Below are 11,444 nucleotides of genomic sequence, written 5' to 3'. Positions count from 1 at the left end.
GGAATGTTTACTTTGTTTACTGTAATTGACTAATAAAAAGAAATAAATTAGAGTCTGAGAATCAATGTTTAATATGGGAATGGGATTTATAACCCATTCAGTGGCTCTTAGTTTTCTGTTGTAAATGAACAACTTCTAATAAATAAATTGGTGTTTGTTTCATTTTTTTTTTTTTTTGTCAAGAATTTTGTTTTCTTGACAAAAAAAAAAAAAATGAAACAAACACCAATTTATTTATTAGAAGTTGTTCATCGCTTCTGAAATTGAAAATTAGGTTCAAATTTTTCTGATTTCGATTAATCGTCCCACCACCACTAATCCCCAGTGAATATTTCTTTTGGTTTTAATGTGATTTGAGGTCCCTGGGGGGAGTATGACAAAAATTATAAAGAAATTTTCAATTTGAGCGACTTTCGATGATTAGAGATCCTAATGATTTATTTTTTTTTTTTGTTAAATAACACTTTTTTTTTTTGTTAAATAACACTTTTTTTTGTTAAATAACACTTTTTTTTTGTTAAATAACACTTTTTTTTTGTTAAATAACACTTTTTTTTTGTTAAATAACACTTTTTTCTTTTTTGTTAAATAACACTTTTTTGTTAAATAACACTTTTTTTTTTCTTTTTTCTTATTCCCTATATCGCAAAGACTTATTTGACATGAGTTTTAAAGTTTAGATTTTGGTAGATTTGTAGAATGAGGTTCATCAAAAAGATCGTCATCTTCAACTTCATCACTCCAAGAGTATGCAGGCATCTTGGCATGGTCTAAAAAAAGACAAAACAGTAATTAGAAGACAAAAATAGCAGTCATTCGAATTATGACGAGATCCCTGGCAACACCAGATGATCTTGCTTTTCAAATAGAGGAAGAGAAGATGGGAAATAAATAAATAAATAAATAAATATGATAATGAAATTCTCGAGTTGGCAGAAAAAGCAATACAGGGTCGTTTCCTGGTTTAGGTTAGAACAACAATACAAATTATTAAAGAAACAATGTTCTGTTGAAAGGTACAATGACTTGGGTTCAGGAGGTCTGCTCTGGTGTCTGGGAGGTGTTGTCGTTTGGGTCTACCTGTTGTGTTTAACTGCCAGATCACCAGCCAGTGATGGGTTGGTTGGACGGATAAATGGATAAATTGAACCTGGGGAGAGATATGGTCATGAAAGACGAAGAAGAGAGAAAAGAAATAGAAAATGAAAAGAATAAAATAATGAGTTCACGAGAGAAAGAAAAGAATAAGATAATGGAAAAGAGAAGAATAACTCCAAAAAGGTAGAGGGAGGAATTTCTGATTTGATAAAAACGATTGACTTTTTGGAGTTAGAGTCCAGAGTCCTTTTGACTGGGGGGGGGGGGGGCGAAACCCTCATCAGAGCTAAGTTGAAAAGCTCTTGTTCTTAGCTGGGAAATTGATTAGTGGAACTTAAGTATGCAACCTGCATCATGAAGCTTGAATCAAAGAACTTGACTAAACAAGTGTAAAACGATTTATGAATAATTATTTTGTTTCGTTATATAAAAATGTCCCAGAGTTTTCCTTGTTTCTCGATTTGCCAGCCTGAATGAAGATACAGTTTATTTCAGGTACGCCCTGATGCCAGATGATGAAAGAGATAGACTGGATCCAGCACGAAGCCAGAGTGACGGCCGAAATCAACAATGTTGCCACACGGACTTAGGATCATGCACATTTCGCGTGCCCTGAGCAGCAGAAGATATTTTCCAGTGACCAGTGAGAGTCTGGTCACCCTTGAGGGGTCCACCACTAGACAAGTAAGAATGTAGCCCTGCTGGGTTGCATCTATGGTCCTGTGAGCTGGGAGCGACGAACACGGCCAGAAGTACATCCCAAGTATGCTCCTGTGAACCAGGATAGCGACGGATGCGGCCCGGCCCTCGGATGAGAGAGGGTTAGGGTTATATTATAGAATAAGTTATAACAGCAACAATAATAATAAATTATATGTATATTATACTAAAGTTAAATTAATCAATGTTTATTTCTTTATATATTTTGAGATCTGAATACCGTGTTGGGTTAAAAAAAAATCCATTTCAATTGTTCTAATTATCTGTAATAATATCAATCATATGAAAGCAATCGGGAAAGATCTACTTGGCTGAAGCCAAGATTTATTAAAACAATGACAATATTTTAGTCTCTTTGTTTTTAATATGTATCTATATATTCCACCTTTTCTCTCATTTTTATGATGAGGGAAAATTTGTAATTCAGTTCAAATCAGAAACCCCTTGGCAACAGGTCACTTGCTTCAACTCAAGTTCTTAAAAATGCTCCTTCTTAAATGTGAAAATAAAAGAATATATATTCATAAGAACAGGTGTTGTAAACTTATTTAATGCAGCGTTCAATTCTGGTCCCAGCCCAGATAATTAATTCTCAGAGAGAATTAATGATGATAAAAAATCTGCTGCTAATGATGTCAGAAACTCAAAGAGAAGATCTGTCAAGCAGATGTAACAGATGTCATATCAACCCATTGATGTAAGAGATGTGCCTATGTTTTATCATATTGTATAACCATTCTTTTCCTCTCTATCTTGTTTCATTACCACCTTATTTGTAATACTGTTGCATGTGCCGGGGCAGTACCAAATTACCTTGCTTATGGGCTAAGGATTATGTGGGGTGTTTAAGAGAGCCCAGATTTTGGAGAAATGATAGAATGTGTTTTTATTGAAGCATTGCAGAAAAAAAAGTAATTTCTCAATGAGGTAAAGTGGACATTTGGTGCCACAAGGTCTAGCTTGATGGCTATGGAAATATCGCTGTAAGCAATGTGGCTTGTATCAAGACAGGGAGCCCACTCAGAGAGGTAGATAGTTGAATTGTTTGTTGAGAGAAAGAAAGAGATAAAAAGCCCTCACAAGGGAGAGAGAGAGAGAGCGAGAGAGAGAGAAAGGGAAGGAGAATTAATAAGATATATAGATTAAGAGAGAAAAAAAAGAAAAGAGATCCAGAAGAAGAAAGAAAAGAGAACAAGAATAGAAGAGAAAGGTTAATTTCCAAATGGTAGAGGAGGAAATGCTAATCTCAAAGAAATGGTGGCTGGAATTAAGGTTCCATAAAAACCATTGTGCTTGGCAGAAGTGACAGTTACGAGGCTGCCGAAAGTAAATCCACGCTCCATTTCTATTCTTATTTGCATGTCAAATTGGATAATGGGATTAATTCTGATAAGAGAATCTCAACAGTAGAAAAACAACTTTTTAATTCGTCTAGCTACAACCGCTATTAATAATTTCCTTTTCTCCCTCTGTATACCTAAAACTAAAATGGAGATTCCATGAGCAGAGTTTCTTTCCTAGGACAACTCGCTTGTGAAATGCAATATCACAAGACTGCTTCCCAACTGAATATATAGTTGTTTTTAAGTCCAATGTGAACAAATTCTTGAGTTGTTCTCTTAAATAATCTAATTCTGCCCAAATTCAATCATCAAGATGTTGCCTCATTGTCAACCAGACAAACTCATTAACTCTTATCCTCAAGATAAGTAATGATTTCTTATTTAAAAAAAAAAAAAAAAAGTTTGATTTTCCTAATAGACTTGGTTATTGGTAAAACATGTGAGCAACATTTTTGTTATTTTTGTTATTTAGTTTTTGTCTGTCATCCTTAAGTTATTTAAAACTGAAATATGTGATATTTTTGTATGCAATTGTTTTAATGGGATGGAGTATCATCTGATGCAATGTTTTGTAACCGTTCAACAAATATATTCCCATATTCTATTAAAGGTCTGTGAACATCCACTCAAACTGCCTGGAAAGTAAGAATGGAAGCCTAAGGGAGCAGTGCGTATTTACTTAGAGTAGGCATAATGGGTGAAAAGTAATTGCATTACACTGAAGAATGGCTCTAATGAAGCACAATTCCCGGTAACTAATAAGAGAGTGTCAGTAGATTTTATTCAAAGAGTGAAATCTACTCCTACCGCTTAGAAGTATGGCATGTTTAAGAGAGTTGTATCAGAAATAGCATAGGAAATTAGGAAGCGGAATGAAACTGATTAATAATTTCTAGAAACATGCATCAGTTATTGCAGGAAGAGTGACCATATCAGAATGATGTGTAGTACCTGTGTTTATAATCTTATGATTTGTGTTTGGAGAAAGGGAAAAAAAACTTCACTTTATTAATATAGTAGATAAATAAAAGTTCATATTTTTAAAATTTACAGTTAAACTTTCCTGGTAGCATTATTGCATAATTGAATAGAGTAAACCCTAAAACATTGGTGGTTCGATTGTGACGACAACCTTGGATATGTGTTTAAAATTGGGGTTGGATGGACAAGAATTCTGAGTTATTAAAAAAAGATTTTCTTTGATCTGCCAACATTAAATTCATCAATTATTTGCATGCAACTTAAGAATGAATCTGTCTGCATTTTTTATTTTTTGTAAACAATTTTTTTATTTTTATTTTTTTTACTTTGGCTTGTAATGTTATTATGTGATTATATTCACTGCAAGTATTTGTTCAACCATGACAGAAAAAACATTTCAGTGTTCTATTTTTAGGCTGCATTTTTGTTGGGAGCGACGTTTTTCATCTTCTGCTCCAGTGAACTTTATGTAATCAAACAAAACAAGAAAAAAGGGAGGAACGGTTTTTCAAAAATGATTTATAGGTTATTATTTTAACGACGAGGAGTGGGAGGGGACAAAAAATTACAATTATTTCAACAGAGGTTAATAGTGGCAAGGTGTTGTCAAGGACGACAAGTTTATTTTTAGACGATATCATAATGTGAGAGTAAAAAAAAAAAGAAAAGGTCACTTGGTTGATTTTAATGTTTCTAAATTTATTTGGATTTTCTAGTCTCAGCTCCTTGGGGGATTTTGTATTTATTAATTCACATTCTATAAAATTAAATGTAGTATTTCTCTTCAAGAATACAATAAAAAAAAAAAAAAAAAAGTACTGAACCAAGATCAAACTCAAGTAAAATTTTACAAGCAACAGGGCTCTACGGACAAATTTATATTTAGTTGACATTCAACAACTAAATATTTTCATTTACTAGCCAAATCCACATGATTTTTAGAATACGACATCTTCGTTCTGTGACGAGTATGTACATCACAAAGATTTTTCTGTATATTTTTTAATAAGTGTAATTCTAAATATACAACAAATTTTATGTTGATACTTGAAGGTATAAACATTCTAATTTATTCAGATATTTTTTTAAACAGCCTTCGTTAAAAAAAAAAAAAAGAGTATATTGTTCTATTAAACTTTTATTGTTTAAATAATTTAACTTTGTTCGTTTTATAAATAAAAAAAAAGTTGCAAAAATATTTTTCACTCAGTAGTGAGCTTTGGAAGATTGTCGGTGAAAGAAATACAATCGGCAAAAGATAAGCGTTTCATTATTTCTAGTTGCCATTTTGAAAAATCACTCGCAAATGTGACTCTTTTACTCACAACGTAGAGCCCCGAGCAATCCAATTGATATTAATTTTGTTTTAGGCTTTGTTTTTACTACAAGATAATGGAGTCGGTGTTTACAGCGAATATCCATAAACAGGAAAAACAATGAGGTTATGATAAACATTTACACTGTTTACTGCTTTTGACTACTGGTTTCTCTAGAGCTAAAAATATATAAATTCAAGAAATGTTCTAAATTTGTTTCATGGTTTATTTTTTAAACAAATTCAGAAACATTATATATATATATATATATATATATATATAGTGGAGATGGTAATTAATAAAAACTGAAGAAAGTGCTCAATACTGTTGTAGAGCAAATATGCGTTTTATTTTTTATTACCGAGGATGCTACAGACGGCAAAAAAAACGGCCGTGTAGCCGAAACAATAATGTAACTTAACAGAAAGATATGGCAATAAAAAATAAAACGTGTGTATATATATATATATATATATATATATATATGCATAGTTTTGGATTATTCTATGCAAAAACAATTTCTGCTGCAAATGATTGCATATTATTATGTGAACACCAATAATATATAACATGCATAACTGCAAGTTTGTATGGGACGACGGTGACAAACAAGATAGGGTCCCTTCTGATTAATTATTATCTTCTTCTGAGATAACAAGCAAGCAGATCCCCCTCATCCCCTCATGTTAAAAAACGTCTTTTTTGCCCACTTAATTATATCTAATACATATACATATATATATATATATATATATATATATATATATATATATATATATATATATGGTGATTAGCTACACTGAATATTCTGCGTTTCATCCACTATAGGATTCGTCAGGCTTATGCGTATAAGCCTGACGAATCCTATAGTTGATGAAACGCAGAATATTTAGTGTAGCTTAATCGCCATATATATTTTATAAATTAATAACTAGCTCTACCTACGTATTGAGCACTTTTGAAGTAAATACTTAAAGTTTATGCATAAATCTATACTTTCGTATATTAATTTTATGTGACTAAATGAAGCAGTTATATATATATATATATATATATATATATATATATATATATATATATATATATATATATATATATATCATTAGTTATAATTCCAAAACCAAAAGATGTGAAATCATACACATAAGTTTTTATTCATATTTTTATGAAGAACGTCTTACACCCGTTTTGTTGAATAATGGAAGATCACTAACAACTCATCAGAGACAAATGTATGTTCCACAAAAAGCTGTTTAATAGCCCCCCCCCCAAAAAAAACACTATAAAATAATAAAATAAGTTTTTTTTCCATTTTATGTTTTTGCAGACTATGAGTATTTATTTCCTTTTTTCTTCATCAAATCCTTTTTCATCCTATATAAAATTTCCAATAGTCTTTTGAGGAACATACATGTATCTCTGATGAGTTGTCTAGTAATCGTCTGCAATTCCACGGAACATGTGTAAGATGTACTTCATAAAAAAATGAATGAGTGTGAATTAAATGAATCTGGTTTTGGAATGACAACTTATGATATACATGCTCTGAAAGTGAAGATTTCATTGAGCTTAATATTTATTACAATTCGAAGTACTATTTAACAAATACATACCTCAATAATATATATATTCTTATGATTATAAGAATATATATAAGTACATGTTTCTGAATTTGTTTAAGAAAACAGCATGAAACAAATTTTATGTATAATTTAATAAAAGTTGAAACGTGCTTAAAATAAGAAATGACCAAAAGTGCATAATATCAATATTTTGTGTCAAAAATGCATGGAGAAAAAAATTTGTATTGTTTTGATTGTTTGGACAATTATTATTATCTTGGGTGTTGTTGACACAACGTTTCGGTCATCGAAACCTACAAACTTTGCCGGATGTAAAATTACAAATCTTTTTCAACTAAGGAAAAGGATTGTTTATTCACAACGTTTCAGCCAACTAATTCCTCTGGCCTTCGTCAGGTGGTAACCGCGACGGATAGGAACTTCGTGGCACAGTTGATAGAGACGTTGAATCTCTACAGTTCCAGATGAACATTGTCTGAAGACAGCGGTTTCAATCCCACCCAAAGCATGCCAGAGGTTAATTGGCCAAAATGTGGTGAGACGACAACAACTACGGATGGCAGTGATGGCTGAGAATGCAGTTAGGAGATTCAAAGTTCCTATCCGTCGCGGTTACCACCTGACGAAGGCCAGAGGAATTAGTTGGCCGAAACGTTGTGAATAAACAATCCAATAAAAGATGAAAAACAACAACTAATAAAGATGAGACTAGTAGTCCGAAATAAAAATAAATTGATATATATAATGCTCATCTCAAAAATGAATTCCAATTAAGGAATAATATATAAGGAAAAGGAGTAACTCTATATTGCAAGAAATCAGACCGTGAAGTGTGTCCGTGAATTATAAATTATTAAAATCAGACCGTGAAGTGTGTCCGTGAATTATAAATTATTAAAAAAAAAAAAAAAAGGGTCAATTTTCAGGGGTCACTATGAGTGATTTATGTCAATATTAGTGAAAAAAAAAAATGTTCCTATTTACTTGGCTCCCCTATGAGGGCAGAGTTAGACACCAAGGTCGGTTTTTAATGTGCGGGGAAGGAACAAAAATAAAAATTGTCTCAGTCGTGAAAGACTTCCCCTCCACTAACCGAGGACAAAAAATTGAAGTGTAGTATCAGAACAAATACTACACTTTGATCTTGGCCCGAATGTTTTACAAAACTGTGGATAAATATCCCACAGTGTAAGGGAGGCGACTCTAAGAAAAAAAAAAGAGGGGATTGAGGAATTATCTCCCTTAGGTTGGCCGTATTTTTTTTGTTACTTTTTTTTTTTCTTATTTTCCCCCATGTAAGAAATCCCCCAATAAAAACTATTTTATTTTTCTTAGAGTCGCCTCCTTTACACTGTGTTTTTTTGTTTTTTTAAATGAAAATACGCGTGGGATGTCTACCCACGGTTTCATAAAACATTTATTCACTAATAGTGACAATTAAGGATTCAGTTAAAAATTGAATCATAAGATGAGAATAATTGTTAAAACAACACAAACATTTCATACCTCATCTAAAAAAATCCAGGATTGCATTAGAAAAAAAATTGCTTGCAATAAATAAAAAACGACTTTATGAAGTATCAATCCTGTTTTGGATTATTCTATGCCAAAACAATTTCTATTGCAAATGATTATGGGAACACCAATAGTATTATATAGCATGCAAGTTTGTATGGGACAACAGTGACAAACAAGATATGGTCCCTTCTGATTAATTATTATCTTCCTCTCAGATAACAAGCAAGCAGATCCCCCCCTCTATACCCCATGTTAAAAAAATATCTTTCTTATCCACTGGACCATATATAATTATTCAGTCAACAGTCAAAACCAGAAGTCCTAAAGAGCAGGCAATCTTTACTATAACGGACAAGGTTTGACTATATTTCAAAAATTAAAACGATAATAAAAATAGTAATATGGAGTTCAGGGCATAAAGAAAGTGTAAACACAAGACATCACTCAACAATGTGTGGTAAACAAACTACACAGTCATTTCTTTTGACACTTGTACCGATCATTTATGTATTAAAACGTTTACAGGGAATATGAACTGGAATAAATATATTGAGAGCATTGCCAAGGCTGCTGCGAAGAAAGTAGGCTCCCTCTACCATGCTAGAAAACAACTTACGCCTGAAAGTATCCTGTACCTCTACAAAGCCACCATTCGCCCATGTATGGAGTACTGTTGTCCCGTTTGGGCTGGTGCATCCGCTACTTGTCTCTCACTCCTTGACAGGGTGCAAAAGAGAGTCGCAAACCTGATAGGTCCTGAACTGTCATCTAGGCTTCAGCCTCTGTCCCATCGATGAAATATTGCATCCCTCTGTCTGTTCTACAAGTGCGTTAATGGTGAATTCTCTGGCGAATTACACGCACTTGTACCCGCTGGACGTGAATATCCCCGACAAACCCGACAAGCAGCTAAATCCCACCCCTTCACAGTAGAGATCCCTAGGTGTAAGAAGGCCTTTTACTCTAATAGTTTCTTCCCCAGAACTGCTAGACTTTGGAACTCCCTTCCGGGATTTTGCTTTCCCAACTGTACTGAAATGCAGAAGTTCAAGTGTAATGTGAACAAACATCTTGCTGCTCATCTCCCTTCATAATACCCCTGCAACTTATGTCCCTGATAGTAGCCCCTACTTCAAAGTGGCACTGTGCCTTGTTTGGGGTGAAAATTGAAAAAACATTAAAAAAAAAGGTTAACATCTGATAAAAATACCAGACATCTTACACAGATGATGTATGAAAGTGAAACCTGGCCAGTGAGGCTTGATTGGTTGGTTATTTTTGTTTTACAGCATATCAACCCTTTTCAGCACAATCCAATTATTTTGAAGAAAAATCTTTTAATAGATTATATATATTTTCTTTTTCAATAGATTATATATTTTTTTTTTCAAGTCGGTTACTATTTAACCCATAGTTGGGATCCTAACAGGTACTACCACTCCTGATCAGAGTGGACCTGGGAGCAATGGCAATTAAAGGGTGGCTCCACACTCCCTAAAGCCTGCAAGCTAGGGCCTCACCATCGGATATAGTTTAAGGTCATATCCAGGACCAGTGACGGTTGATGACATGCGTTGCATGGAGGGAAACAATGTGAGAATGGTACGAAGGATGAACCATGTGAGGCTTAAAGAAAGGCTTAGTTCTGAAGACCTCAGAGGAAGATTAAATCTGCAGCAGTATAGGGAAATGTGTGCAGAAGAGTAGACTCTGATGGTGGAGCCACCCTTTAATGGCCATTGCTCCCAGGTCCACTCTGATCTGGAGTGGTAGTACCTGTTAGGGTCCCAACTATGGGTTAAATAGTAACCGACTTGAAAAAAAAAATATATAATCTATTAAAAGATTTTTCTTCAAAATAATTGGATTGTGCATTAAATAAGCTGAAAAGGGTTGATATGCCGTAAAACAAAAATAACCAACCAATCAAGCCTCACTGGCCAGGTTTCACTTTCATACATCATTAGTTGAAAGAATAGATGAGAGTTTTTCAGTCAATAGATGTAGAACAGTTGAGGTAGAAGGTTTGGTTTGCAGAGGAAGGCCAAGAAAAACACGAGGGGAAGTGATAGAAATGAAAAGAAAAAAATGAATAGATAAACAGCTTGCCAGAAATAAGTTAGTTTGGAAGTGAAATGACTTAAAGCCATCTAATACGAAAAGAGAATGAATAGCAATGATTTTAGCATGCCAATAATTTATTTGCTTATCAGACTTACCAGGCACTTGGTACATTGCGGTGTATAAACTAGACGCTCCATCAACTTTGATTGTTTCACCTGTGATGAATGCTGCAGCTGGTGACAGCAAGAAACTAACAGCTGCTGACACCTGACAAATAAAAACAATAAAACAATTTAATATATACAGTCGAACCCCGGGATACGGTGGCCCTAGGATACGTTTTTTTTTTTTTTCAGGTTACAATGTGGAATACAATGTATTTCCGGACTCTGGTTAGGGTATTTACCCTGCCTTACAGTGTTATTTATAACTAGCAGGGGTATTCGGCGTTGACTGAGTGTGTAGAGGAGTATTAAGGACCACCAGGGAAGGGGGGGGGTGAAGAGTGGTGTTAAAATAAAAAAATGGTCATGGGGTTCCCCAGCATTGCTTAGGTCAAATAAGGAACCCCCAGAGGGAAACGGGAGGGGGGGGTTAAAAAAAGTAAATTGGTAGTAGTTGAAGGGGGGGCTAAAGAACAGTAGGCAGTTTGGGTGGAGAGAAAAAAAAAAAAGAAAAAGTGGTGGTAGGCAGGCAGGAAAAAAAAAAAAAAAAAAAAAAGACGTGACATGTTTGACGAGGTCTTTATCATCCGAACGGAAGTTCGAGGACTAGCAAAAATGGTGACGCAAAAAAAAAAAAAAAAAAAAAGACTCCTCCTC

At 33.8% G+C, this 11,444-nt stretch overlaps 1 protein-coding gene across 1 annotated transcript in view; it reads right to left on the bottom strand.

The window, feature by feature from the left end:
* Window positions 1-436: 436 nt before the first annotated feature.
* The window catches only part of LOC145276734 (peroxisomal trans-2-enoyl-CoA reductase-like), a 64,421-nt gene continuing 53,413 nt past the window's right edge, over window positions 437-11,444 (bottom strand). Inside the window, exons 7-8 of the mRNA XM_080127960.1 lie at window positions 10,779-10,890; window positions 437-770 (exon numbers count right to left, since the gene is read on the bottom strand). Of these exons, the coding sequence (XP_079984086.1) occupies window positions 670-770; window positions 10,779-10,890 (213 nt within the window). The 3' untranslated portion in view covers window positions 437-669. The remainder of the gene's footprint in view (window positions 771-10,778; window positions 10,891-11,444) is intronic.

Source organism: Euprymna scolopes, chromosome 1 (assembly GCF_053919585.1).
Source record: "Euprymna scolopes isolate OS-2025 chromosome 1, ASM5391958v1, whole genome shotgun sequence".
In the NCBI taxonomy this organism is placed as follows: Eukaryota; Metazoa; Mollusca; class Cephalopoda; order Sepiida; family Sepiolidae; genus Euprymna; species Euprymna scolopes.
This window is presented reverse-complemented; position numbering and strand designations above follow the sequence as displayed.